Source organism: Strix aluco, chromosome 6, assembly GCF_031877795.1.
Source record: "Strix aluco isolate bStrAlu1 chromosome 6, bStrAlu1.hap1, whole genome shotgun sequence".
NCBI classification, from domain to species: domain Eukaryota; kingdom Metazoa; phylum Chordata; class Aves; order Strigiformes; family Strigidae; genus Strix; species Strix aluco.
The window spans coordinates 18633366-18657580 of NC_133936.1; the positions used below are offsets into that span (position 1 = coordinate 18633366).

Here is a 24215-nt window from a genome sequence, read left to right on the forward strand (position 1 = left end):
CGCCGCGTGACGCCGTGCCGGAAGCGGGCGCGGCGCGAGCCGGTGCCGGTAGGAGTGAGGGGAGGGACGGGGCGCGGCGGCCGCCATGGAGTTCCCGGACCTGGGCGCCCACTGCTCCTGGCCCGCCTGCCAGCGCCTGGGTGAGGGGCGGCACCGGCGGGGCGGGGGGTACCGGGCGGCCGGGTCCTGCTCCCGGCCGGGCGAGGCGGCCGCAGGCCGCAGGCCCAGGCCTATGCGGCGCCGAGCGGCCTCTGCGGTCGGGAGGGGGGAGGCGGGGGCCGGGCGCCTCCCGGGGTGGCGGGGGGGTGAAGGCCGGGTCGTGCCGCCCGGGCTGCCCTTGGCGGAGGGGCGCGGGGCGGCCGCGGCCTCTGGTCCTTCCCTCTGCCCGCGGGTGTCCCGCCGGGGCGGAGCTGGCTGCCGGTAGCCCGGGGCTGCCGCCGGCTGGCCGTGCCCGGGCACACGGCTCTTCCCGGGGGAGCAGCCACACGGCAGCGCGGGGAATGGCTCTTGGTGGGGGGGCGGTGGGGCAGGGACCAGGCAGGCACCCCGCCTGCTGGCCCTTGGTGCCGCGGGCTGGGGAAGCGGGACACGGCGGTGCCGCGGGGGCTTCTCCGCGGGCCCGTCCTTCCCCCGGGGCGCACGGCAGCGGGCAGGGGGGGGGTTATCCCGGGCGGGTGAACCTCGCGGTGGATGTGGCAGTATCGCTCACCTCTGGCGTGAGGCCGGCAGCCCCCAGGGAGCCCGCAGTGATTTCAGGATGCTACTCCTGAATCCGGGGAGGGCACGTTTTGCGAAGGAGCCCCCAGGTATTTCTGAAGACATAGCTATGGACCCTTTTGTTTCCGTGCCGGGAGCTGGGGGAAGAGAGGAGCGGCCCTGGCTTTGCTGCGGGTCAGGGCTGTGCTTTGGGAAGTCAGGGAGGCCCCTGGGCCGCAGGCGGGCAGCACTGACCTCAACGCTCTGCCTGCTGCGTCTCCCTGCTCCCAGACTTCCTCCCTCTGAAGTGCGATGCCTGCGAGCAGATCTTCTGCACTGACCACATCGCTTACGCCCAGCACGACTGCACCTCTGCCTACAAGAAGGTAAGCACAGAGAGGAGGTCTAATCCAGGCTCCCACACGGAGCTGCTGAGCTTTCCCAGCCAGGGATCAGAATAATTTGTGACTTTTTTGGTCACTTGGGCAATCCCCCTTGGGATGTGTGCTGAGTCTGGAGGTGTCCCTGGAAGCCAGGGTCTGTGTCTCAGTGCCACAGACTTCCAACACACCCTCTGCCACTGGGTGAAATGGTCTGGGCATCCCCCAGCACTGCTCTCTTCCCTTCCCAGAGTGTGTGTCTGTGCCTGTTGCACCTGCTGGGTCACAAACAGCAAGCTGTTTGGAGGATGGTGAGCAGGACCTCAAACCGCAGGTGACACTGCGGAAGCCATGGCAGGCAGATCCTGACAGGGGGAGAGAGATAGCCGCACAGCACTCAAGGTTGCCCAGCTGTGTGCTCCCAGACCCCTTTTCTTATCACTACAGGATGTGCAGGTCCCTGTGTGTCCCCTCTGCAACACCCCAGTCCCCGTGAGGCGGGGGGAGATGCCCGATGTCGTGGTGGGTGAGCACATTGACCGTGACTGCAAGTCTGACCCTGCACAGCGCAAGCGCAAGGTAGGAACTCGGCACTCTCCATCTCGCTGCTGAGCTCCGCTGGGTCCCTGCTGAAGCCTGGGGGTGGGATGAAACACCACATGACTCGTCCCTGCCTGGTGCCATCTCTGTTTGCGCAGGCCAAGGGCAGGAAGGGTCGCTGAGCTGGAGGTGTGCGCATCTGCAGGGCTTTGTGGTGTGATTTGGGGGCTGAGGTGGTGGTGGAGTGGGGCTGGGCAGCCACCTGGGAGATGGGGATGGGAAACTGCAGGCTGCCATCAGGAAAATGCATTCAGCAATTAGCTGCCTGGTCTTGCTAGGAGAGGAAATGGCTGCAGGGAGCTGGCCCTGCAGGAATCCAGCCCAGCAGCAGCTGGAGGGCTCTGGGCTGTCCCCAATGCCCTGGCAGGGCAGGCAGGAGTCCCTGGGTGAGGCAGTCTCTCTCCTGCTGTGCATTCTGTGATCATGGAGGCCCTTGTCTATGGAGACTGAAGCACTACTGGATTACTAATAAACCATCTAAAGAAAACTAGTATTCAGATACAAACACCAGAGCCCCATGGAAGAGGCTGTGATAGAGAAAGCTGATCAGTGCGCAGGGCCTGGCATGGAGGGAAGGGACAGCCCCGGCCCTGCAGGGCATGTTCCTTTTCACCACCGCCATGTCGTCTTTCAGATCTTCACCAACAAGTGTTTGAAGCCTGGCTGCAAGCAGAAGGAGATGATGAAGGTGATCTGTGACCAGTGCCACAAGAACTACTGCCTCAAGCACCGGCATCCCCTGGACCACGACTGCAGTGGGGCAGGGCGTCCTCTCTCCAAAGCAGGGTGAGGGCCTGGGGATAGACGGGCTGGCAGGGATGGGGCTGTGCTTGCCAGACAGGTGACAGGGAAGAAGCCCAGCTCCTCCTGGCCCGTTGTCTGGGACTGCTGCATTCTCGCACTCCCTGCCCTGTGCGCTGGGGTATCCTCCATCAGCATTAAGGTTTGTAGAGTCAGCACAGCTGTATACAGTCTCTCCTTCCTGCAGCAAAAGCCACTGGTACTGCCTGCGGGCTGTTTTGTTCTTGTTTTTCTGCCCAGTCCCTTATTCTGTAGCTGATGGCTTCTGCCTATCCTGGTACAGTGTTTTGAGGAGAAAAATGGCACTTGAAACTCTTGGGCCTAGCTGAGCCACAGCACGGGTGCTGTTAGCAGGAAGAGAGGGAACTGGATGCCAGGGAGGCGTCTTATCCAGCTTCACCTCCCTGGGTATCCAGTGCCCAGGGATGGCCCATGATGGTGCAGCAGTTCTGTCCTGTCTGTCCTAGGCACGCTGCAGTTGCAAGAGCCCAGGCATCCTCCTCCAAAACAGTCACCACATCGAGCAGTGGAGCTGCCCGGCCAGCAGACAGCCCCTCTTCTCCCGCCCCTGCCAGGTAAGGTGTTGGCCAGCTCGTAATTCTGAGGTGGGCGTGACCAGGCTCAGCTTAGCTCCCTGTGGGATGCCGGAGCAACAGCTCCCTGCTTCTTGTGCATCAGCAGGGCTGTGCACTCGTACCAGGGCTCCCTGCCTTGACAGTAACCCAGCTTCTCCTGTTCACAGAGGAGGCAGAGCAGCTGTGTTGCAGACTCACAGCACCACCCCTCCAGCTGTCATGCTGCAGAATGGGCTGGTGAGTGGCCTGGCCTAGGCATTTGGGGTGGGTTTGGGTGGTTCCTGTGCCCTGGGGAGCTACTGCAGCAACTGCTTTGCAACCCACGCTCTGTAGGTGACTGTGGTGCTCCCCAGCTGTGCCTTCCCTGGCAAGCGGGTATCTTGGATGCTCAGTGGGGCATCAGAGTTTGCTCTGGTGCCTGCGAATGGCAGCTCGTGGCTGTGCATAGTGCTCAGCTTTCCCCAGAGGGACGAAGTGCACTGGCCATTTTCCCTGGGTGTTCTTTCTGTTCTGCAAGCCAAGGGTGGAGGAGGAGGCTGGAAGCTGCTTCCCACTGGTATTCTTAGCATGATCCCTGCACTGGCAGGCAGGGCTGCATGCCCTCGGGCACGGGGAGAGAGAGCTGCAGGTCTGTCCTGAGCCCAAGGCCTTCACCTGGGCTGTGTCTGGTCTTGGAGAGGGGAGATGCACTTGCCTTCGGCCAGGCAAGAATGTACCTGCCACGTGTCCCTCAGGGCTGCCTCCTGCCACCTCAGCCAAGCTGGTGACAAGATGTTTTGTTTCAGAGTGAGGAGGAGGCACTGCAGCGAGCTTTGGAGATGTCCCTGGCAGAGTCAGCACGCAGCTCAGCACAGCCACCCAGGTATGGTCCAGGGACACGTGGTGTCATGCCCCAGTCCTGTGTGTGAGAGGTGCCCAGTGCAGCATCATGTGGCTCCGGGATGACATTCCTCTCAGCACGTGGCTCTGGATGATGCCTCTCTGTGGCTGATGGGAGGAAAGGAAGAGTCCAGAGCGATCACGGAGCTCTGTTCAGTGAGCAAGCCCTCCGGGGGGCTGGGAGGGGACAGTGACTGACAGCACAGAGTAGGGCAAACTATTGTCTGACCACTTTGTCAGCTAATGAGCGTGGCTAGGGCATGACAGAGGTGGATCACAGAGGACACCCGTAACTAGAGTTAATGTGGTTCTCCTTGGCCCAGGGTGCTGGCTGCCAGCCCCAGCTGGACCCTCTGGTCCCTCCCCAGCCCCTGGCCTGTTGAGGGTGATCCTCGGTTGCCCCCTGCCCTTAGCTGTCCTGGAGGGTTGCAGTGACGGGAGATCCTGCCACCCTGAAGGGCTCTGAACGCTGGGCTGGTGAGCCCGGGGGGGCCGAGGCACACAATGCACCGCTGTCCCCAGCAGCACGCAGGAGGAGGAGGATCTGGCACTGGCCCAGGCGCTGTCAGCGAGCGAAGCCGAGTACCAGCAGGCACAGCGGCAGGTGAGTGAGGCTGGCTGTAGGCTCTGCACGGTGGTGGGGCTGATCCCAACCTGGTTCTGTCATGGTGGGGTCTTCCCTGGGTTCTGCTTCCTCTGGGCTCAGTCTAGGGTCACTTTTCTCACCAGGAGGGCAGCTCAGCATCACTGCTGAGCACACAGCCCTGAGGGCTTGAGCACTGGATGTGCCCCCTTGTAGGACAGAGGAAGAAGCCCGTCTTCCCTTGCTCACCGTGTGCTTCTTCCCGTTCCAGGCGCACGGTTCAAAGCCATCAAACTGCAGCATGTCCTAGGAGATGACACATGTCAGCGGAGGTGGGATCCTGCTGTGACGTGAGGAGCGGCTCCGGCCTCCCATGTGGATGCCCTGGGGTTCTGGCCTGGACACTGACAACAAGAGCCCCTCGCTAGGGACAAGTCATCTTCCTGGGGGCTGTAAGCGAGCCACCACACACACACTGACACCTCAGCCCTAGTACCTGTCTAAAATCAGTGTAGCAAATTGCTGATGCTCCTGGAGAGCTGAAGACAGTGTGGGAGGAGGCTGAGCACACACTGACCAAAGCAAGCAGCAGCCCAGGGCGTGAACTTAGCCCGAGCTCCCACAGCCATGTCCCAGCATTGCTGGAACTGGGGCGCAAGGGCAGAGCCTGCCTGGAGGGGAGGGCCATGTGGGGACATCTCTGCATGCTCAGACGTACACCTGGGATGCGGCTGCCTGCTGCAGTAGCAGGGGGCTGGATTTCATGCTCCAGGGAGGGCCACACCAGCCCCGCAGCAAAGAGCAACTGGAGCTGGGATGGTCTCTTGCATGGGCGTGGCACAGCTGAATGTGCAGCCTCCCAGTAGCATGAAGGCAGCCCCTTCCCTGCTCCCCAGGCCCTCGGTGCCTCCCCAGCTGTTTGCATGTACAAGAGCACGTTGGGCCTTACCCTGACTCACCTGGGGCCTAGGACCTCTCTGAGACTGAATAGAGCTGCACTTCCTTTCTGTTTTAATTTAACAAGGGCCATTAACTGAAAAGTAACCTCAGCACTGACTTGACTGTGCCAGCATTGCTCGCATGGGAGGGCTGCAGCTGCCTTCCTGCTGCTGGCTGCTCTCTGCTGCCCTAAACTATCCTGGGGCCCTGTTTTAATGCTGCTGGGGCAGGAACCCCTCCCTCTTTCCAGCTGTGCTGCAGGGGATCCCCTCCTGGGTAGCAGCACAGAACCCCTTCTTGCAAACACAGCCCTGAGCCTGAAATGAAGCCAGCCCTTCCTTGCTGGTGTTGGGAGGCAGGAGCTGACCCCTGGGTGGGGGGTACTTGTCCTGCTGGCCTCTTTCAGGGGGGTCTGCAGCCATGCAGAGCGGTGCTGCTTTCCCACCCGCTCTCTCCAGCTTCCCTGCTGGAACCGCTCCTGCTTGCAGGGCTGTGCCTGGTTCTGCACAGGGCCGGGCTGTCCCCTTCCCAGCAGCACCCAGTTGGCGGTGGGGTTAGTTATCTGCTGGTGGTGCCTCCCTGGGGCAGGAGGTGGGTTCAGGTGCAGCAGAGGGAGTGCTGAGACTTGTCAAAGTGCTGCTTGAGACAAAATAAAAGCATAGCACAAGGTGTAGAGGCGCTTTGAGGGAGCAGCTGCTTGGTGTCCAGCCCAGAGTGGTGCATCTCTGCAGATAGGGGTGCAAGGTGGGGGGGGGGCACAGGGGGTGAAGTGGACACCAGTGGTGCTGCTGCTTCTTCCTTTGCCCTTGGAGTGCAGCTCCCTGCCAGGCAGAGCCCTTTGTGCAGGGATGGGGCAGGCGCTGACAGCCTGCTCTGCCCCTTGCCTGCCTAAGCCCAAGGAGCTCAGGCTGGTTGACCCAAGGGCACAGGCAGGAACCCTGCCTGCCCCTGCCCAGAGCACGGCTCCTGGGGGGTCCTGCAGGTGCGTACCCTGCCCAGAGCACACAGGCACGGAGCTGGGAAGGACCTGGTTTAAGAAACTACACAACAGCAAAACAAACCAGTACAAACGTGGTGGAGTGTCAACCCAGCCCCTGCAGCTCCTGGGGCACGCAGGGCCCCAGCCCACAGCCAGCAACGGGCTTCCTGGCAGCATGGGGGCCTGGGCCCTGGGTCAGCGTCACAGCAGAGCCCCCAGCTGCGCTCACGGCCCCTTCTTGCTGCTCGGGGGCTTCTCGGGGCAGCGCTCCTTGCTCTCGCCCTCATCCCCGGCCTGCTGCTGCAGCCACATGCTGGCGTACACGCCGCCCTTCTGCAGCAGCTCCTCGTGCCTGTGGGGAGAGTGTGGGGGTGCAGGGTCCTGAGCTGGCCCCAGAGCCAGGGAGGGGGTCCCCGCAGGCAGCACCAAGCCCTCCCACTGTGCTCACCTGCCTCGCTCCACAATGCGCCCGTCCTTGAGCACCAGGATCTGGTCTGCGCCCACCACGGTGGAGAGCCTGCAGAGAAAGGCAGGGTGTTATTCTAGCTCAGAGGGGAGAGGGTCTGGGGGAGTTTACACAGTGCAAGGAGCCACAATCACAGGGGCTGTCACCTCCTGAGCAGGACGACAGGTCTGTGCCCCCTTCTGGGGGGTGCTGGCCAGCTCAGAGAGCTCTGCGCCTATCAGCCCTTTCCCCTTGTCCCTACCTATGTGCGACGACGATGGTGGTGCGGTGGGCGCAGACCTTGGCCAGGGAGGCCTGGATATTCCTCTCGGTCTCTGTGTCAAGCGCAGACGTGGCCTGCAGGAGAGGCAGGGCATGGGGAAGGGATGCAGGCAACGCCAGCCGCTACTGGGGCAGGGGCTGCTGCAGAGCGGGGTGAGGCTGGGCTGGGGGCTGCTGCCGTTACCTCATCCAGCAAGATGATGCAAGGACCCTTCAGGATGGTGCGTGCGATGGCAACGCGCTGCTTCTCCCCGCCGCTCAGCTTCAGCCCCCGCTCCCCAACCTGGGTGTTGTATCCTGCAGGCACAAGGGCAGGAATGTGCTCCAAGACCTGGCACAGCCTCAACCCATCCCTGCCCAGGGGCTGATTTAACACTGGAGAGATAGCAGGGAGAGGCAAAGCAAGGCACAGGGTTGTGTGGGTGTCCCCGTGGGGAATCTCACCCAAGGACACCTGTGAGGGCAGCTACAAGGTCGTAGGGGACCCCAGGATGGCAGAGGAGGGCAAGGAGGGGACGGCGGGGGTCTCACCATCGGGGAAGGAGAGGATGCGGTCGTGGATGTCAGCAGCCCGGGCTGCCTCCTGCACCTCTTCGTCGGTGGCCAGGATCCGTCCGTAGCGGATGTTGTTGGCGATGGTGTCGTTGAAGAGCACTGTGTCCTGGGGTACCACCCCGATGTGAGCACGCAGCGACGCCTGCTTCACCTGGGGAGGCAGGGGGTAGGGCTCAGCCAGACACACATCCCCACAAAGACCCCCCCCAAACCCAATCCTACCCCTCAGCTGTGAGCCCAACACCCCACTCCTCACAGAATGTCTGCTCCAGGGTCCCCCCTGGACCACAGGCTCAGCTGCATCTCCACCCTGCAGTGGGGGTCCCTGCCAGCGCCCTGGCCCTTCCTGGGGAGCCCTGGCCAGCCTCCTGCATTTCAGCCCAGGGGTCCCGCAGTTGCACCACTCACCCCACTCCTGGCACAGACATCAGCCTTCAAAGGGGCTGTGGGGGCTGTGTGCTCACTCCTGCCCCGGGGAGATGTCAGTGCCTGCACCAAGCAGTGCTGCAAGGCCCAAAGGAGCTGGTGTCCCCCCCACACTGGTCCCTGGAGGCCTCCCACCCTCACCTGGGAGATGTCCTGCCCGTCGATGCGGATGCAGCCACCCCACACATCGTAGAAACGGAAGAGCAGGCGGATGATGGTGCTCTTCCCCGAGCCCGAAGGTCCCACCTGCACGTGAAGGTAAAGGGACTTGGAGACAGCAGAGACTCCCCGCTGCTGGAGGCCAGGGGCCAGGCAGGGAAGGGCCAGCCCCGTCGGGGATCTGTCCTTCCCACAACCGTCCTTCCCAGCCCCACTTCCCCCATCCCACCCTCCAGCAGTGAACCCACACCCAAGGTCCCACTCTCACCAGGGCCAGGGTCTGCCCAGGCATCACAGAGAAGGAGACGTCCTGCAGGATTTCCTTCCTGGGAGAGGGAGACGGCGAGGGGGGCTCAGGGCCACCTCCGCTGCCCCGCGTCCCTGTGCCAGGCCCCATAGCTCGGCTCGTCCCACCCTGCGCCTGGCCATCCCATACCCATCCATGTAGCTGAAGTGCACATTCTCAAACTCGATCCGCCCGGCCTCCAAGCGCAGGTCGCCGGCGTTCACCGCATCCTTCACCTGCCGGAGGGAGAAATGTGGCCTCAGAGCCAGCCCCTCCCCAGGGCAGGACCATGGGGCCATGCCAGGGAGCTGGGTCTGGGAAGGTGGCACCCACCTCCTGCTCCTCATGGAAGAGCTCGAACATGTTCTCCATGTCCACGAAGGAGTTTTGGATCATCCTGGAAGGGGGCGAAGACCAGAGGGAAGGGTTTGGGGGAGCACATCCCAACCCAGGTGCCCATGGGGAGCAGGACCCCAGGCACTCCTGCAGCTCCCAGAATTACCTGTAGTAAGTCCCGAACCAGTTGAGCGGCGTGTAGAGCTGAATGATGTAGGTGCCAAAGAGGACAAAGTCCCCCACCTGGAAGGGGCAGGGGAGAGCTGCCTGTCACCACCAGCCCCAGGGCCCCACCCCAGGTCGGGGGCTGCCCAGGCTGGCACTAGCCTTACCTGCAGCTTGTTTTCGGTGACAAAGTAGGCACAGAGCAGGGACCCCGCCAGCAAGCCCAGGCCAATGACCAGGTTCTGGGTCTGGTTGAGGAGGCCCAGTGAGGCACTGACCTTCCACTCTGAGACCTGGAAGAGGCAAAGTCCTCCAGGATGCTGCCGCCTCTGAACCAGACCCAGGGTGAATTCCATCCTCCCCGCAGGTGCCTGTGAGGTTCAGCTCATTCCCCTTCAACTCCCTCACTGGTGTTGAGCGCCCTGTACCTGGTACTTAATGATGGCATCATTAAAGCGGTTCACCTCGTAGCTCTCTGCGTTGTAGTATTTCACCTGAAGGACACAGAGCCAGGGTCAGCATCCAGATCAGCCCCACCAGCACCAGGCAGTACTCAGCCCCCCACCACCACCTACGGTACCGTCTCAAAATTGAGGAGCGAGTCCACAGCCCGGGACTTGGCCTCATTGTCGCGTGTGTTCATGTCCCGCCGGTACTTGGTCCTCCACTCGGTGATGAAGATGGTCAGAGCTGTGGGCAGGAGGGGGCTGTGTCAGCAGGTGTCCACTGTCCCACAGCCTGGCACGGCACCCCTGCACCCCGATCCCCCACTCACTCAGGTAGAGGCTCATACACACAAAGATGATGAGGCCAAACCAGGCGCTGAAGACCGACGTGAAGTAAACGATGCCGATGACGATGTCCGCAATGGTGGGGATGATGCTGAAGACAATGTAGCTGGGGGGCAGGAAGGGGGATGGTGCATCAGCCCGGCCCGGTGGGGCTGCCCGGCCACCCCCCGCCTGCCATGGGCACGCTCTGACCTCAGCAGGCTGTTGATGCTGCTGGTGCCCCGGTCCACGCTGCGCAGGACCTCGCCGGTGCGACGCCCCAGGTGCCAGCGCAGGGACAGCCCGTGCAGGTGGGCGAAGAGCTGCACCTGCACCTGCCGGTTGGTGAACTGCTGCACCCACACCCACAAGAAGGTGCGCAGGTTGCTCACGAAGCCGGTGGAGCCTGTGAGGCATCATGGGATGGTCAGCGAGGACCGGCACCACCGGGGCATGCAGCTAGCTAGGAAGGCCCAGCTGGGAAAGAGGGATTTGGGATGGGGCCCCCCCGCTGTCCCCAACCCAGAACCAGTCCTGGTTGCTGCTCCCAAGAGAGAGCAGCAGTGATGGGGGCATTCAGGCTTCCCCGGCCACCCCAGCCCCAGCACAATGTGCCCTGCGCCGTCTCTCCCCAACGTCCCGTCCTTCCCAGTGGTCCTTACCAGCACCTCCACCCTGCAGGAACTTCAGCCCCACGTAGATGCAGACAGTCCAGGCCAGGGTGTGCCAGGGAGCGCCCTCCGTCAGCTCATTCACTGGGGAGAGGGTGGCAAGGGTCAGGGCAGAGGAGCAGGGAGTATCGCCAGGTGCCCTCTAGAAACCAGCCCCAGCACCCAGCACTGGTCCCTGACGCCCTGGAGCCTGCTCCTGCCAGGTCCCTGCAGCCCCCCAGGCCAGTCGTGACAGCCCCCAGCACTTAGTGAGGCCGTGGGCAGCCTCACACACCGAGCTCCAGGCGCCTCACCGATGTTCTTGTAGTAGATGGGGACGAAGACGTTGATGGCCCGCTCGAGCCCCATGAGTGCCATGCAGAACAGCACCAGCCCCTGCAGCAGGTGGTTGCCTCTCGGCCACATGTACGGCACCAGCAGCCGCAGCTTCCTCCGGAAATCCTTCCAGGTGGAGGTGGTCCTGCTGGCATCAGGCAGGAGTGGCTGGGGGACAGCAGAGCGAGGGGTCACTGCCCCGGAACCCCAGCCCAGCTGGCAACGGCCCCGGAGAACACCCCACCAAGAAAACCAGCCCTGTCCTCCCAGGGTGCCCACTCCATCCTCCCAGCAGGGCCGCATCCTGCTGACAGCACACAGGGAGCTTGGGCAGCCCAAAACCTCACTCCTCCCTGGTCTCCTGAAGATGCTGATCCCAGGGCAACTGTATTTCTGTTTGGTCTCCAGCTCCTCCCTGGCCATGTCCCCAGACTGCTCTGGGCCTGGGACTCACCTGGCTGTTCTCCACATCCCGCTCCTCCTCGTTGACCAGCAGCATGTAGGGCTTGCGGGGCAGCCCCGGGGCCTTCATGCCCAGGACAAAGAGCATGAACGTGCAGAGGTAACGTAGCAGCCAGAAGCTGAACTGTACCTGGACAGAGAGCAGGGGGTCAGTGTCACAGCCAGCCCTCGGCACGGCACGGCCAGGCACAGGATGGGTATGAGCTGAGAGAGGCAAGGAGCAGGGCAGGGGGATGGAGTACAGTGCAGCCAGGGGACAGGGGACATCCCATGCCAGTTCACTGGGATCCCCCAGCTGAGCACAGCACCTCAGGCAGCACCCAGACCCTCTCCTTCCTTCCTTCTGCATCTGGCTCTGCACCCTCTGGCTTGGGGTGCCCATACCCTGGAGGGAGCAGGGGGGTAAAGGGCTGTGGGGAGCAGGCAGACACCCCCTGCCTCTGAGCCTAGGGCTGGGCCAGGCAGAAGCAGGAGCTGAGCCGGACGGGTGCATGGAGAGATGGGTGATAGCTGGGCTCTGGGCCGAGACACGCAGCAGATGCGTGGGTGCATCCCGGGAGCGTGCACACCCTGGGCATGGCAGGGCACGGCACACACACCCCACCCCAGCACTGCGATGCTGCAGCCCCCCCTGCCAAATGACTCCCTCAGCCCCCTCCCCTGCCCACAGCCCCCCAGCCCACCTTCTGGTTGGTGTCCTCCAGCGCCCACCACCACAGCGGGCTCCTCCAGCACACCAGGGTCAGGTTCTCGGCGGCGAAGGCCAGCGCCCAGAAGAGGAGGAGGACGGTGCCATGGCCCCGCGTCCGGTCATGCGCCAGCACCCGCGTGTGCTCCAGCTGCAGGAGGGCGACGGCGCAGCCCCAGCTAAGGGCCCAGAGGCAGGCGTGCAGCAACATGTACCCGTAGAGCCGTCCCGGCCTCCCCACTTGCCACAGCAGCCCGCCGAGGGGCTGCAGGGCCAGGAGCAGGGAGAGCAGGACCTGGCCGCGGTAGAGGCGGGAGCGGGGGATGTACTTGGGCTCCATGGCACGGCCGAAGCGGACGTAGCAGGCGTACTGCAGGGCGCCCAGCAGCAGGCAGACGCTCAGCAGCACGGCCGGCACCAGCGTGAAGAAGAAGCAGGGCTGGAAGCCCTGCTGCACCCAGGCCTGGGCGACGGAGCTGTTGCCCTCACAGTAGCCCCCCATCAGCACCATCCTGGCAGGTCACCGGCTGCGGAGAGAAGAGGGGCTGGAGCAAGGTCTCAAGATGAGCTGTGGGGTACGGCTGGGGCGGGCTGGCACGGCCAAGGGGAGGGGGGGCATTCACGGGGACAGGGGTGAGCACCGGCTGGACGCGGACACACGGTGTGAAACACGCAGCCCGCCGTGCAGGCGAGCAGGGCCAGCTTCGCGTGGGGAGGGACCTGAGCACCACGCCGGGATCCGCTGGTGGGCCCCGGCAATGCCCTGGGCAGGGGGGTAACACCGCACCGCCCCCCCCCCAGAGCCACCTGGGCCCTGCGGGATGAGCTCGGACGCGGGGGGCAGCGAGAGCCGCAGGGGTAGGAAGGCAGTGGGGCGCTGGGACCAGGCTGGGGGGCAGAGGGGGAGCAAGGGGGGGAAACGCAGCGGCAGCGCGAGGCGGGGATAATGCGGGAGGACGCTGGGGGAATCGCTGGGCAATGCGGGGGCACCGCAAGGGCAAAGGCAGGGGGACGTACGCGGGGACACGCACGCGCGGGGCGAGGGACACGCGTGGGGCGAGGCGGGGCCCGTGCCGGGGCAGTGCCCGGGCGGTACCGGCGCCGCTCGGCCCCGGGGCCGCCCGCGCAGCCGCCGCGCCGGCCCCGCCGCCCTGCCCGGACCCCGCCGCTCCGCCGGGGCCCCGCCGCCCGCCCGCTCACCTGCCCCGGGCCCGCCGGCCCCGACCCGCTCCGGGCCCCCGCGCCGCCGCCGCCCGCCGCCGCCAGCCGGGCCCCGGCGCCGCTTCGCCCCGCCCCGCTCCCCGCCCCCCAGCCGGGCTCCTGCGCGCCCCCCCCGCCCCGCACCCCCGGGCCGGCATCCCCCGGTGTGTGCCCGCCCCCCCGCCGGGCCCCGGTGCCCAGCCCCAGGCTGCACCGACCTGCTCCCCCCTGCCCCACAACCGCCCCCCCTGCGGAGACGGGGCCGGGGAGGTGCCGGCGGTGCCGGACGAACTCGCGGGCTGGGGGCCAAGGGGGGGTCCCCGAAGCCGAGGCGAGGCACCCCGCTTATCGCCGCCGCCAGCCCGCCCCTGCGGTGCCGCGATAGCCCCCGCCGCCGTAGGCAGGGCCCTGCCCGCCGCAGAGGTCAGGCAGGACGGGGCGCTGCCCTCCAGGGGATAAATATAGCCCCTGCCTGCCCCCCCCCGGCCCCCGGGACGGAGCTCCCAGCCCCGCCGGAGCAGCCGGGGTGGCACCGGCTGGTCCGGCGTCCTCGGTGCCCCGCAGCCGTGGCCGGGTCCAGGGGGGCCCCACGGTGCCGCAGGGCGAAGGGAAGACTCGGAGGCGGGCAGGGATGATACAGCCCATCTTTATTAGACGGCTCTACAGCTGTACAGCGAGGGCACGGGGGGGGCGACAGCGCGCTCCCCAGGGACCCCCCGCCCGCACGCCCCGGGAGGAGGAGCGGCTCGTCATGCACATGGGACACTGACGACACAAGCAAAACATGCGGCAAGGACTCCGGCCTGCTCCTGCCCGGCCTCTGGCCTCTCCCTCCTGCCAGCCCAGGGAAAGGCCCTGACTTTTCCCCTGCCCCAGGGCACTGCCAGCCACAGGAAAGCTTTGGGTTCCTGGGGAATTTGCTTTCAGTTTCCCTTTACCCTGCCACGACAGCCCCAAGGCAGAGCTGCTGCGGGGTTGTTGTGGCCGCTCCACGTGGGAGGACCCCAGCAGCACCCAGGCCCAGGGACCCTCCGCCTGGCTCAGTCCTGACCCCCGCAGGAGAGAGCTGATCCCCAGCCCGAGCTCTGCTTTAGCGCGCTCCGCTTGGTCTCCCACAGACCCCAGAGCAGTGGGGTCTGTCCCTCCCCATCGCCACCCCTAAAGAGCCTGCCCCTGCGCGAGCACCCCAGCCCTGCTCCTGCCCTGGCTACCCGGGTGCACGCACCCCTGGGGGCAGGCGGCTCAGCAGTGTGCCCAGCCCAGGCTCAAAGGGCAGAGGGTGAGCACCCTGGCAGCGGGAGAAACGTGGCCCTGGGCTGCAGGGGGGGCAGGGGAAGGGCTGCGGCGCTGGTGGAGGGCATGGCAAAAGCAAGAAGCCCCCGCCAGAGGCAAGGGGAGAGAGGGAGGGAGCGAGGGGAATGCAAAGCCTGGCAGGGGTTAGCAGGAATGCAGATCCTCACAAGCTGCCACTGGAAAAGAGGGAAACCAGAAGGATGGTGGGAAGGTCATGTCCGAGGCCACACTGCACAGCTGGGCTCCCGATCCCCCACCACCCCCCCAAGGCTGGGCTGGGGTCTGCCTCTCCTTGCCGGGTTCAGGGCACCCCTCCTCGCCCCGCCAGGCACGAGCCAGCTGCTTGGTATATGGTCTTCACAGCAGCCAAAGCCAAGCTGCAAGCAAAAGGATGGTCTCGGGAAGGAAGGAGGAGCTGGGAGCCCCCAGGTGAGATGTGGGACACGCTGAAGCTTTGCTTGTGGGAGAGGAAAGGCCCGATACCACAGAAACGGCCACATCAGGAGGACAGACCCGATGCACCACACTCTGGGCACGGGAAAAAGGCCTTTATCATGCCTGGGGGAAGGGAACCAATAGACAGAGCACAAGACCTGCAGGGTGGGCTCTGAGGGGGCTGTGAGCACCCCTGGGAGACGCCAGGCTGCCCCACGCTGGGGTCTTTTTGGCACTGCAGGAGGGCCCACAGCAGCCCACAGCCTGTGGGCGCCACGCAGGGGGGAGGATGCTGCCCTAGCCCAGAGGTACGGCACAGAGGCTGCCAGCTGGGAGAGACGTCAGGGACCCAGGACTTTCACCCCACTGCCCCTTCCTCATGTGCAGGGGACGGGCCAGCTGTCGTGAGAGTCAGCGAAGGGCTGCAGCATCCCCGGATCCCGGCCAGAGCTGTTCCCACCAGCTCTAGATCCCACCCCTACCGACACCAGCAGCAGCCGGGGCCCATCCCTCTGCAGGACGCTGGGGCAGAGGGGTGGGTGATGCCCCACTGCTGTCCTGCTCTGGGCTGAGGGGCACAACGTTGGTCCTCTCCAGAGGGTGAGCATGGTCCTGAGCACCTCCTCAGGGCTGCGAGGAGGGCAGGTGTGGTGCTACAGGCTGAGCTAGACCCCCCTGAATGGCTCCTGCCTTCAGTTTGGAGACAGGTCCCAGCTCTGGGCAGATATCTGGAGCTGGTGCCATCTCACATCCCCTCAAACAGTAGCTGCTGCTGCCACCTCCGAGCCAGTTCACAGCTGCCCGCTGCTAGTCCTGTCACATCAGCTTTCTCAGGCTCTGCAGTGATCCTCCGACACGGACGACACAGATGTGAACACAGACACATGTATGTACTCACACACGCATTCACCCCACAAGAGTCAAGAGTGGCGTTGACTTGACACATGGCTGGACACAAGGTGCCACCGCAAAGCCGCCGGCCTGGCAGTTTTGTCTCTTCGGCAATTGATGGCCACAAAATGGAGCCCGGGACTAACTGGTCCACTCAGGACGGGAGAAGAAACAGGATGATGCCACATCCTGCTGCCCAGGCAGCTCCCAGTCTGCAACCCCCGCGAGATCCCCAGTCTACAAGGCTATACCTGCAAGACAGAGAGGTGGTGTGGCTCCTATCAGGACCATCCTAAGTACACGTTTCCTCTCTCAGCCACAGCCTTCACCCCTACCTTGTGGATCTGTGGTGGAAGCTCGTCCTCTGAGCTCTCCTCTGGCACAGGCTCTGGGTGTCTCGCTGACTGCCCATCCTCAGCCCAGCCTCCCAGCGGGAGGCGGGAGAAGTGCGATGGGGCTCTGTGTACTGTGCCTGGGTCTGCAGGACAGGCAAGGAGGAAGATTAGCTCCCTGGGGGACTGTGAGTCTTCAGGGGCAGGCAGGCTGCTCGTGCCAGTCCTGACAGGGTATTGGATATGGGGCTTTGACCCAGAGCTCAGACCTCCTCCCTGGCTCCCGTACCTGTGATGCCACCGTATCGCCGCTGGAAGCCGGTCTGCAGCGTGGCCGTCTCCTCAGAAGGCTGCCGCGGCGAGAAGGGGTAGCTGGCAGAGCGAGGGATGGGGACGGGGGCACCCCGCTGAGCATCCAGCTCCTCATGGGCGCTCTCCCCGCTCTCGTCACTCTCTCGCCGGTGCCAAGTGTGCCGCTCGGGCTCCAGCTGGGTGTGCTGCTTGTGCAACTTCAGGCCAAAACACAGGTGAGTCAGCTGTGTGGGAGAGCCCAGACGCCCAAACACACCCTCTCCCCAGCACTGTACACACACTGGTCTCGGCTCTCACTCACACTGGTATCCCAGTCACTCCAGTCAGGTTACCCCAGTCCGGCCTGCCCTGGCCCCATGCCTCTCTGGCTGGCCCAGTTCCAGGCTGCTCACCTCGTGCATGTAGAGTGCATGGAGACTCATCTCAGTGGAGGCGTACTCCGACAGGATCATGCTCTGTAGCTGACCCTCCCAGGCGCTGCTCCCCGAGCTCACGGTCCTCGCATCGGCACTGCCATGGGACACACAAGTGGTGTTTGCTGCCCAGGTGCCCCCCACACCGCCCAGCCCCTCTCCGCTCTCCTGTCAGGCTTGCAGAGACCCACTCCTGGGCTAGGTAGGAACAAGCCCTCTAGCAGCATCTCCCCAGGTGCACAAGATGACCAGCCCTGCTGTGGCACTGCCTCTTCCCTACCACAGTGGTACCTACAGGAGAACACCAGAACCCCAACACTGTCCTTTGGCGCCAGCCTAAGCACCCAACTCTGCTTATGAACATGTCCCTTACTGTCCCAGGCTGCAGAGACAAATGCCACCGTGCATCCAGGACAACAGGATGGCAATCGGACAAGAGTTTAAGGAATATGCACAGGTGTCTGGTCACCCCTCTCCAGCCTGCAGCTTACCCAGAGGCTGTCATGGCACTGGCGCCCCGAGGCTGGGCTCCCTCTCCATCCCTTCCTGTCGTCTGAAAGCTGCTGGGAGGCTGCTGGGCAGACTGGAGCGGGGAGAAGGAACGCAAGGCTGAGGCCACTTCGGAGAGATGGCGGGAGGCCTGACCCTCCCGGCCCATGTGGAAGCCCAGTGCCGAGGAGCCCGCTATCACGTTGGCAATCAGGCTGTGAGGCTGTGGAGTTGAAAGGGAGAGAATCACTGTCCTGTGCAGGCTTGGAGGGCTGATCCCTGCCAGCAGCACAGAACTGAGGCACCCCAGCTCTCTCAGCCCCTCTCCCACCTCACAGGGCCCCGGGACAGCCTGTTGCCTTCTCCAGAAACCCAGCAACAGTCCCAACTAGTGCTGATCTATCACATTTGCATCGCCAGATACAGCCCAGGCAAGAGCAAAACTGCCCAGAGGGCCTGATTATCAGTTTGCCAGCACCCAGCAAGCATTCCAAGAACACCCCGCATCCCCCCCACCCTGGGCACCTCCGACTCCGACTGCAGGGACTGGATGGAGCTGAAGAGGGCGTTTTCGGGGAGCACAGCCTGCTGAGCCAGCGCCACGCTGCTGTCCCGGTGCACTCGCTCCTTCAGGAAGCCGATGAAGGCCGTGCTCTCGCGGGGCGGCTGCCACTTGGGGTTGGTGATGGCAAAGTGCATGAGGGACAGCTCCGTCTTGCCATCCTCGGCCTGCTGGTAAATGGAGGCCTCCGTCTTTCCTGCTGACATCCACTGCGGAACACAGACAGGTAATGAGGGATGGGATCTGCTTTACATCCCCACCAGGCCTGGGAATCCTGCGATCAGTCTGGGCAAAGCACGCAACACCCACATAAGCTAAGCCACGGCTCCACATGTAGCAGGCGCTACACCAAAAGCCCCATCCATACTAGTTCAGCTCTCACAGCCTGGGGAAGGAGCAGCAAGCACAGTGTCTTCCACGTCCACCCCAGAACGTGCATCGCTGCAAGGGAACCGGAGAGATGGGGACTAGTCACAAAATACAGAGCTGAAAGCCTCGTCTTGCACTCTCCAGCTCGCAGCAGGAGTGACTACAGCCAACAAATGACTGTTCTTAAAAGCTTCCTGCCACAGTGAGTCCAACTCATCCCTAGTTCATGGCCTTGTCACTAGGCAGTCTTTCCTGGCAAGTAATCTAAATTCCCAGGCACAGGAAACAGATGGATCCCCTTTCCCTCTGCACTAGGTTTTTACATAATGGAAAATGCTTCCCATCTCCCCGAGGCTGCTTCTCTCCTGGGCACAAGCAGTTCTCAGTGGTCACGCTTTCTAAATGCCCAAATATCCCCAAGCCTCTCTCCCGAGGACACAGGACTTTTGGTTGTGAAGACATGCAACGACATCAAATAAAGAAATGACAAAGCCTGGTTCACAAAATACCAAGTTGATAATCACAGCTGGGCCACAAGAGCCTTCTGGGGCTGGTGACCTGTGTTGGCAGCCCCAGACACCCTGCAGAGAGGCAGGTGGCTGGGCTGAGGGCTGCCAGGAGTGGTGAGTTACGGCCTTCCATGGGTCCAAAGGACCAGGCATGCTGGTGGGGAGCCCAGGATGCTCTCCCGCCAGCCAGGGGACCTACCGCCGGGTGGCCATGCTGGCGCACGTCCATCTGGGCAAAGGAGCAGGTGTCACCCACACCCACCACCTCCACGGTGAAGTTGCGGAAGAAGTCAACGATGTCCAGGGACTTGGGCCGCAGGCAGACGATGAGAATCAGGGGCGTAATGATAGGACTCAGGAGCTCCTCCAGGATGAAGACCTGAGCACAGAGATGATGGGCTCAGCACAAGCTTGAGGATGTCAAGAACCCACAAACCCAAAGCCAGCCCCCAGGTCCAACCCTCCATCTTCTGGGGCAGGGTGTCTCCAAGAAAGCTGCCTTGTTCCTCTGCCAGCCCAGGAGCTGCTCGGCTCTCCGGCAGCTTCTCCCTCCTGCAGGAGTGGGGGCGAGTCCCCATCCCAGCCCCACAAAAGCCAAGCTCACCGCTTTGTACTGGAAAAGCTGGGCAAACTCGTCCCTGGTCTCGTAGCGGTGGGCATTGCCCTGCCAGTGGTCAGGCATGTAGTGGATGTGCGCCAGGATGACTCGCAGCAGCTGCTCTGGGCAAAACACCAAGTGCTGGTCGGGGATGAAAGACCTGCAGGACAGGGCAGGGAAACATCACAGCATCACACCTCAGTTCCTGGGAGGGCAGGGAGACCGGCTCGTGTCACGGCTCCACCTGTAGCCTTCACGCCCAAGCCAAAGCTTCCTGCCAGCCCAGCCCACACAACCACTGCACACAAGGCCATCACTACTGCCTTCTCCTCCCTGCCCCTGACTCACCCCAGCCCTGCCCTTCACTCAGGCAGATTCACATCTACTTGCAACCAAAGAGCACGTTTGCGTGGACGGTTGTCAGCCCCACTGCTCCCCACAGCGCTGCCAGGAGCACAGGGGCAGCAGAGACCCATCTCACCTGCACACCGTGATGCCCACCCCGAGCAGGGTGACCGTGGTCAGGACATGCTCGACCGCCAGTACATCCTCGTCATAGATGGTGAGAGCGATGAGCACAGCCAGGATGGAGCCAGCAAAGAAGGCCACGTTCTTGGCCACGATAGTGAGGAGCGGGGAGATAAAGCAGTTCATGTACTTGGAAGCCGGCTTGTACCCCTTGCTGAGGCGTGAGTGCAGTTCGTGGTCCAGCTCGTTGAAGTGACGGAGGTAACAGCGGCCGTAGAGAGACCAGCAGCGGGCACCCAGACTGCCCGGCTCCCGCTTCAGGATCTCTGTGTAGCTGAAGAAGGCGTAGAGGATTTGCCAGATGAGGATGAGGGGGCAGAGGAGGAAGTTAGCAATGCCAATCCAGAGGATGCGAGTGCTGAGCTTCTCAGCCAGCTCCAGGCGGTTCCCAGCCCGCTTGTACTCAGCCTTCAGGCTCCACTCATTCTCAAAGAGGGAGCCGGGCCCCCAGAAGAAGATGAGCTCAAAGTTGTACTTGAGCCCACGCGTGTAGAAGACGGTGTCTCCCAGCAGAGGCAGGCGGAAGCGGATGGGCAGCAGTGACTTGTTCACCATGGCTACCATGTAGTTCTTGAAGCGGAGGATGCGGTGGTAGATGTCCAGCTCTGTCAGCTCCTTCTTGTGGATGCAGATCTGGTGCTCCTTCTGGATCTGCACGATGCGGGCCTGCACCTCCTGCCAGGTGTAGTAGGGCAGGGTGGACTGGAAAGGGGCAAGTGGCAAGGTTAGGGGCAGGATGTGTCCAGGGACAGAGGCTGGGCTGAGCCCACCCAAACAGCAGGACCCAGCGCACCCCTCGGGGTGCTGACGAGGCACATGCAACATCGGGACACGAGGCACCGCCCTGCACCGCTTCAGCCTGCAGCGAGCAAACCCCATACCTTGCCCCGGTGCCCTTTACCCCTAGATTAGCGCAGTTGACTTTCCCAGCCGCTCACGTGCCAACTGCCTTGGAGGCACAAACACAGCTCCAGGCTCCCACGGGTCCTCCCAGAGCTGCCATTTGGAGTCAAGAGGGGAAGGGACTTAAGCAGTGTCCCAGAGGGAGCCTGTGGAAAAGCTGGGGACAAACCAAGCTTCTTGGCTCACCCCACCTTTCTCAAGACACTGTCTCTCCTCAAAAGATGCACACACACCTTTTGATGTTGTCCATCAGAGCAAGGACTCTGGACTAGGATATACGTGCAAGCCTCAAACCCCATCCTTGACACACCGATCTCCAGTGTGGTTTTCACCAACTAGGTAGCTCCATGCCTCAGCTTCCCCCCCAGTGAACAAGGAAGATGATGTTGTCCACAGCCCAGGGAACTACAAGGATATCCTCGCTTATGCCTACTCTGTTGAAAGGCATCACAGAAAAGGCCATCACCGAAGAATAAACATATTGGGTGGCAGATGGCATAGGCGTGTGCCAGCAGACAGAGAGGCAGGCTGGGCAGAGAGGAGTTAACACAGAATAAGTTGGCTGCTGGAGAAGAGGCCGAAAGGAGACCCATGCGATTATGGAGCAGAGGGAAGAGCGCTTGGTACAGGACTCCTGGAGAAACTGGCTCCAGAGAGCAGCGCATGCGAGATGCTCCTAACCACCCAGCAAATGCCCCCCGCGTCCCTTAGCGTCCTCGCACGTGGCCCTTGGCCCAGCTACTTACCATGGGGATTTTGAGGGCATTGATGTAGAAGGAGTGAATCTCCCAATAGCAACAGATGTTGTAGATAAATTTGACAAGTCGGTGGATCCAGAAAACCCCAGCTATCACCAGGATGCAGATGAGGAAGCTGTTTGCCTGGATTCTGCAAGCAAGAAAAGGCAAGTAGTGGGAAACAGGCCCTGGCAGGTGCCCTGAGTACCTGAGAAAGCAAGAGCAGTGGCTAACATGCCCTCCGCTGCCCCTACCTTGCACTGCAGACATTTGGAGGCAGGAAGGCATCTGGCAGAGTCACCTTAATGGGCTCACTTGGATGCTGGCTGTGATTTACCGCTTTGTTGGCAAAAAGGATGTCGTAATCAACGCAGCTAATAAGAAAGGTGGTGAATGCCACCACAAAGATGAACTGCCTGTGAAAAAAGGGAGCAGGTGTGAGGGAATCACTCTTCTGCCCCCAAAGTGCGGAGACAGGCAGGGTGATGTGCCATTGAGGTGCATTCCCACAGTCATGGCGGCACGAAAGCTCAAGGGCACCAGTTCCTCAAAGTGGAATGCAGGTTTGGGGCACAGAAAACCCTAATGAAGGGGAGACAGGACAACTGTAAAGGGAGTGCTCCCATCCACCCAGCTGCAGGAGCTTGGCAGATTCCTGTGGCTGTTACCGAGCAGCTGTCACAGCCACAGCAGAGGGGGAACCTGCACTTACATGAGCTCAAAGATCTCTCCAATGAGCATGCAAGTGAAGCCATTCTTCTGATGCAGGTTATAGACGTGAAAGCTACAGTCAAGGAGAACAGTCTGGAGGACTCCTTCCCTCTGAGGAAGGATGGAGAGGCTTCTGTCCCACTGGCATCTTCAGCTTCCCAGTTGTCTCCCTCTGCCACCAACGGAAAACCCCTCACACCCCTACTCAGCAGCAAGCTGGTTCTCCACTGCAGAGAAACACACTCTGCCTGGGTACAGCACAGCTGGGATAACAGGACTTGGCTCCATCCCAGCTCCCTTCTTCCCCCACCCAACACCCAGAGCGGGGTCTGTCCCAGCACAGAGCAGAAACTCAGCCTGCCTTCAGGCCGCACAAGGGTGGGCAGCGCAGAGCAGGACACCACAGAGACAGGCAAAAATGCATTTAATACCCCTGGCACCCATGACCAGTAACCCCTGCTCCTGACCCCTGGTAATGTGGTTAGCATAACTAACGCCATTTTATAAGGCAAGCAGCCATTCTCTGTGATCGAGCAAGAAACCTATTAGTTCCCTTTCCCTCATTATCAGGCCTTGAAGGTCCTGTGAACCAAGTAGACAAACCAAACAGATTTCTTCTTCTCCTCCCTACCAGTCTCAAGATTCCTGAGTGCCAGACTGATTACTCCCTTTCATGCTGGCCTTCAAGGTCCCAGGCACCTGGCCAACCCAATGGCAGTGATGACCCCGTCACAGAACAGGGAGGTGTAAAACAGCACTCAGAGCACTGTCTGCAAAATCAAGGAGTTACAAGTCCTGAGTGGGAACTTGGACCACAACTGCTGCTAGACGGTGAGACCCAGGACTCCCCAGTAGCCAAGGACACCCTCACCATTGTCTGCTTCCTCCGAGGACCGAGTCACTTTTACTCTTTTACATGATTTTTGAGTCTAGATTACAATTGTTATACTGATACAGCAAACCATGTATTAAGAACTTATCTGCAGAGTCCAGGTGATTAGAAACCGTAAGTTAAGTGGTGGTATAAAATTCTGTACTATGCTACTTACAGAATTGTACTACACCGATTCTGCCTACAGAAATCCTCTGCTACTCTGATTATGAACACTATGCTAATAATAAAATCCTGTTAAGAAAATAAAGCTTTAATTGGAATTACAACTTAGCACCATCATCACTCTGCCAAGGATCCCTAAAAGAACCTGTCTGTCCCTTCAGTGTTGGGTGACAGCACCCCAGGTGCCACCGCCAGCCCCTCTGGAGCTGCGTGGTGTCCTACAAGAAGGGGCAGAGGCTGCCCCAGCTCCGAGTTACATCAAACGCAGTGTTTCCATCAGCACTGAGAGCCCAGGAGGCGATGGGGTGCATCCCGCCTGAACCCCACCCCTGCGAAAGGATATGCGAGAGAAGAACAGGTCCAGGTTCTCGATGTGGTGCCATGGAGCTGAAGGAAGGAGAAGCGCAGGGTGAGGGGCCCTCCGGCATTGCCAGCCTCCCTGCGTGTGGGGCACAGCCCCACCTCTTCCCCCCCGTCCCGGGCTCCCTGAGGCCGCAAACCAGCCCCACAGCCCCCAGCCCCGGCTCCCCTCGGTCCCCGGCTGCTCTCCCCGTCGCCAGCCACCCGCACCAGCCTGGATCTGCCCCCCGCAGCCCGGACACCGCCGCTCTCTAAGGCCTCCGCCGCCCCACGCTTCCCCGCCCCTCTCCCCAGCTCTCCTCAGGCTCGGGCTGCCGCCCCCCCGCCGCCGGCCAGGCCCCGATCCCCGGTGCCGCCGCTCACACTTGGCGCCCTCGGGAACGTGGACGAGCAAGTCGCCGCCGCCGGGAGGGGACTCGGTGGAGGAGCTCTCCAGGCGCTGGTACTGCGTCTCGAAGTGGGCCATGGCGGGGCCCCGCGCCGCCGGCCCCGGCCCCCGGCCCCCGGCCCCCGGCCCCCGGCCC

General features: G+C 62.4%; 3 protein-coding genes across 8 annotated transcripts; 1 reads left to right on the forward strand and 2 right to left on the reverse strand.

The window, feature by feature from the left end:
* Nucleotide 1: 1 nt before the first annotated feature.
* On the forward strand, nucleotides 2-6126 carry ZFAND2B (zinc finger AN1-type containing 2B). Of its 4 annotated transcripts, none has more exons than XM_074828899.1 (9): nucleotides 2-140; nucleotides 988-1082; nucleotides 1524-1655; nucleotides 2311-2462; nucleotides 2945-3052; nucleotides 3220-3289; nucleotides 3838-3914; nucleotides 4454-4535; nucleotides 4786-6126. In XM_074828899.1, exons 1-9 carry the CDS (start codon nucleotides 86-88, stop codon nucleotides 4822-4824), a joined length of 810 nt encoding a protein of 269 aa, XP_074685000.1. In that variant the 5' UTR covers nucleotides 2-85; the 3' UTR covers nucleotides 4825-6126. The 4 variants fall into 4 exon arrangements, with proteins under 4 accessions (XP_074685000.1, XP_074685001.1, XP_074685003.1 ...); XM_074828900.1 differs by having other exon boundaries at nucleotides 4457-4535; XM_074828902.1 differs by lacking the exon at nucleotides 4454-4535.
* Nucleotides 6127-6470: 344 nt separating this feature from the next.
* Nucleotides 6471-13550, reverse strand: ABCB6 (ATP binding cassette subfamily B member 6 (LAN blood group)). 3 transcript variants are annotated; one of them, XM_074828893.1, is made up of 20 exons: nucleotides 13411-13550; nucleotides 11988-12519; nucleotides 11297-11434; nucleotides 10821-11010; nucleotides 10519-10611; nucleotides 10070-10262; nucleotides 9862-9983; nucleotides 9667-9776; nucleotides 9515-9580; nucleotides 9254-9379; nucleotides 9088-9164; nucleotides 8919-8982; nucleotides 8736-8821; nucleotides 8568-8625; nucleotides 8282-8386; nucleotides 7691-7865; nucleotides 7344-7456; nucleotides 7140-7234; nucleotides 6881-6949; nucleotides 6471-6784 (listed from the first exon to the last, which is right to left on the reverse strand). In XM_074828893.1, exons 2-20 carry the CDS (start codon nucleotides 12501-12503, stop codon nucleotides 6658-6660), a joined length of 2523 nt encoding a protein of 840 aa, XP_074684994.1. In that variant the 5' UTR covers nucleotides 12504-12519; nucleotides 13411-13550; the 3' UTR covers nucleotides 6471-6657. The 3 variants fall into 3 exon arrangements, with proteins under 3 accessions (XP_074684994.1, XP_074684992.1, XP_074684993.1); XM_074828891.1 differs by lacking the exon at nucleotides 13411-13550 and adding an exon at nucleotides 13193-13273; XM_074828892.1 differs by lacking the exon at nucleotides 13411-13550 and adding an exon at nucleotides 13193-13243 and having other exon boundaries at nucleotides 11988-12537.
* Nucleotides 13551-13822: 272 nt separating this feature from the next.
* On the reverse strand, nucleotides 13823-24210 carry ATG9A (autophagy related 9A). The gene is made up of 14 exons (XM_074828903.1): nucleotides 24055-24210; nucleotides 23675-23718; nucleotides 22276-22340; nucleotides 21818-21979; nucleotides 21573-21714; nucleotides 19877-20625; nucleotides 19402-19555; nucleotides 18997-19176; nucleotides 17883-18128; nucleotides 17360-17580; nucleotides 16848-16965; nucleotides 16433-16652; nucleotides 16147-16289; nucleotides 13823-16062 (listed from the first exon to the last, which is right to left on the reverse strand). Exons 1-14 carry the CDS (start codon nucleotides 24155-24157, stop codon nucleotides 16057-16059), a joined length of 2553 nt encoding a protein of 850 aa, XP_074685004.1. The 5' UTR covers nucleotides 24158-24210; the 3' UTR covers nucleotides 13823-16056.
* Between the last annotated feature and the right edge of the window lie 5 nt (nucleotides 24211-24215).

Coding starts and splice junctions, on each gene's coding strand:
- ZFAND2B (XM_074828899.1), top strand. CDS start 86: ATGGAGTTCCCGGACCTGGGCGCCCACTGCTCCTGGCCCGCCTGCCAG. Junction 141..987: donor GCCCGCCTGCCAGCGCCTGG/GTGAGGGGCGGC, acceptor CCCTGCTCCCAG/ACTTCCTCCCTCTGAAGTGC. Junction 1,083..1,523: donor GCACCTCTGCCTACAAGAAG/GTAAGCACAGAG, acceptor TTATCACTACAG/GATGTGCAGGTCCCTGTGTG.
- ABCB6 (XM_074828893.1), bottom strand. CDS start 12,503: ATGGTGCTGATGGGGGGCTACTGTGAGGGCAACAGCTCCGTCGCCCAG. Junction 11,435..11,987: donor TGGAGGACACCAACCAGAAG/GTGGGCTGGGGG, acceptor CTCTCTGTCCAG/GTACAGTTCAGCTTCTGGCT. Junction 11,011..11,296: donor GGGATGTGGAGAACAGCCAG/GTGAGTCCCAGG, acceptor GCTGTCCCCCAG/CCACTCCTGCCTGATGCCAG.
- ATG9A (XM_074828903.1), bottom strand. CDS start 24,157: ATGGCCCACTTCGAGACGCAGTACCAGCGCCTGGAGAGCTCCTCCACC. Junction 19,177..19,401: donor AGCTTTTCCAGTACAAAGCG/GTGAGCTTGGCT, acceptor CTCTGTGCTCAG/GTCTTCATCCTGGAGGAGCT. Junction 17,581..17,882: donor CCCTGCAGTCGGAGTCGGAG/GTGCCCAGGGTG, acceptor TCAACTCCACAG/CCTCACAGCCTGATTGCCAA.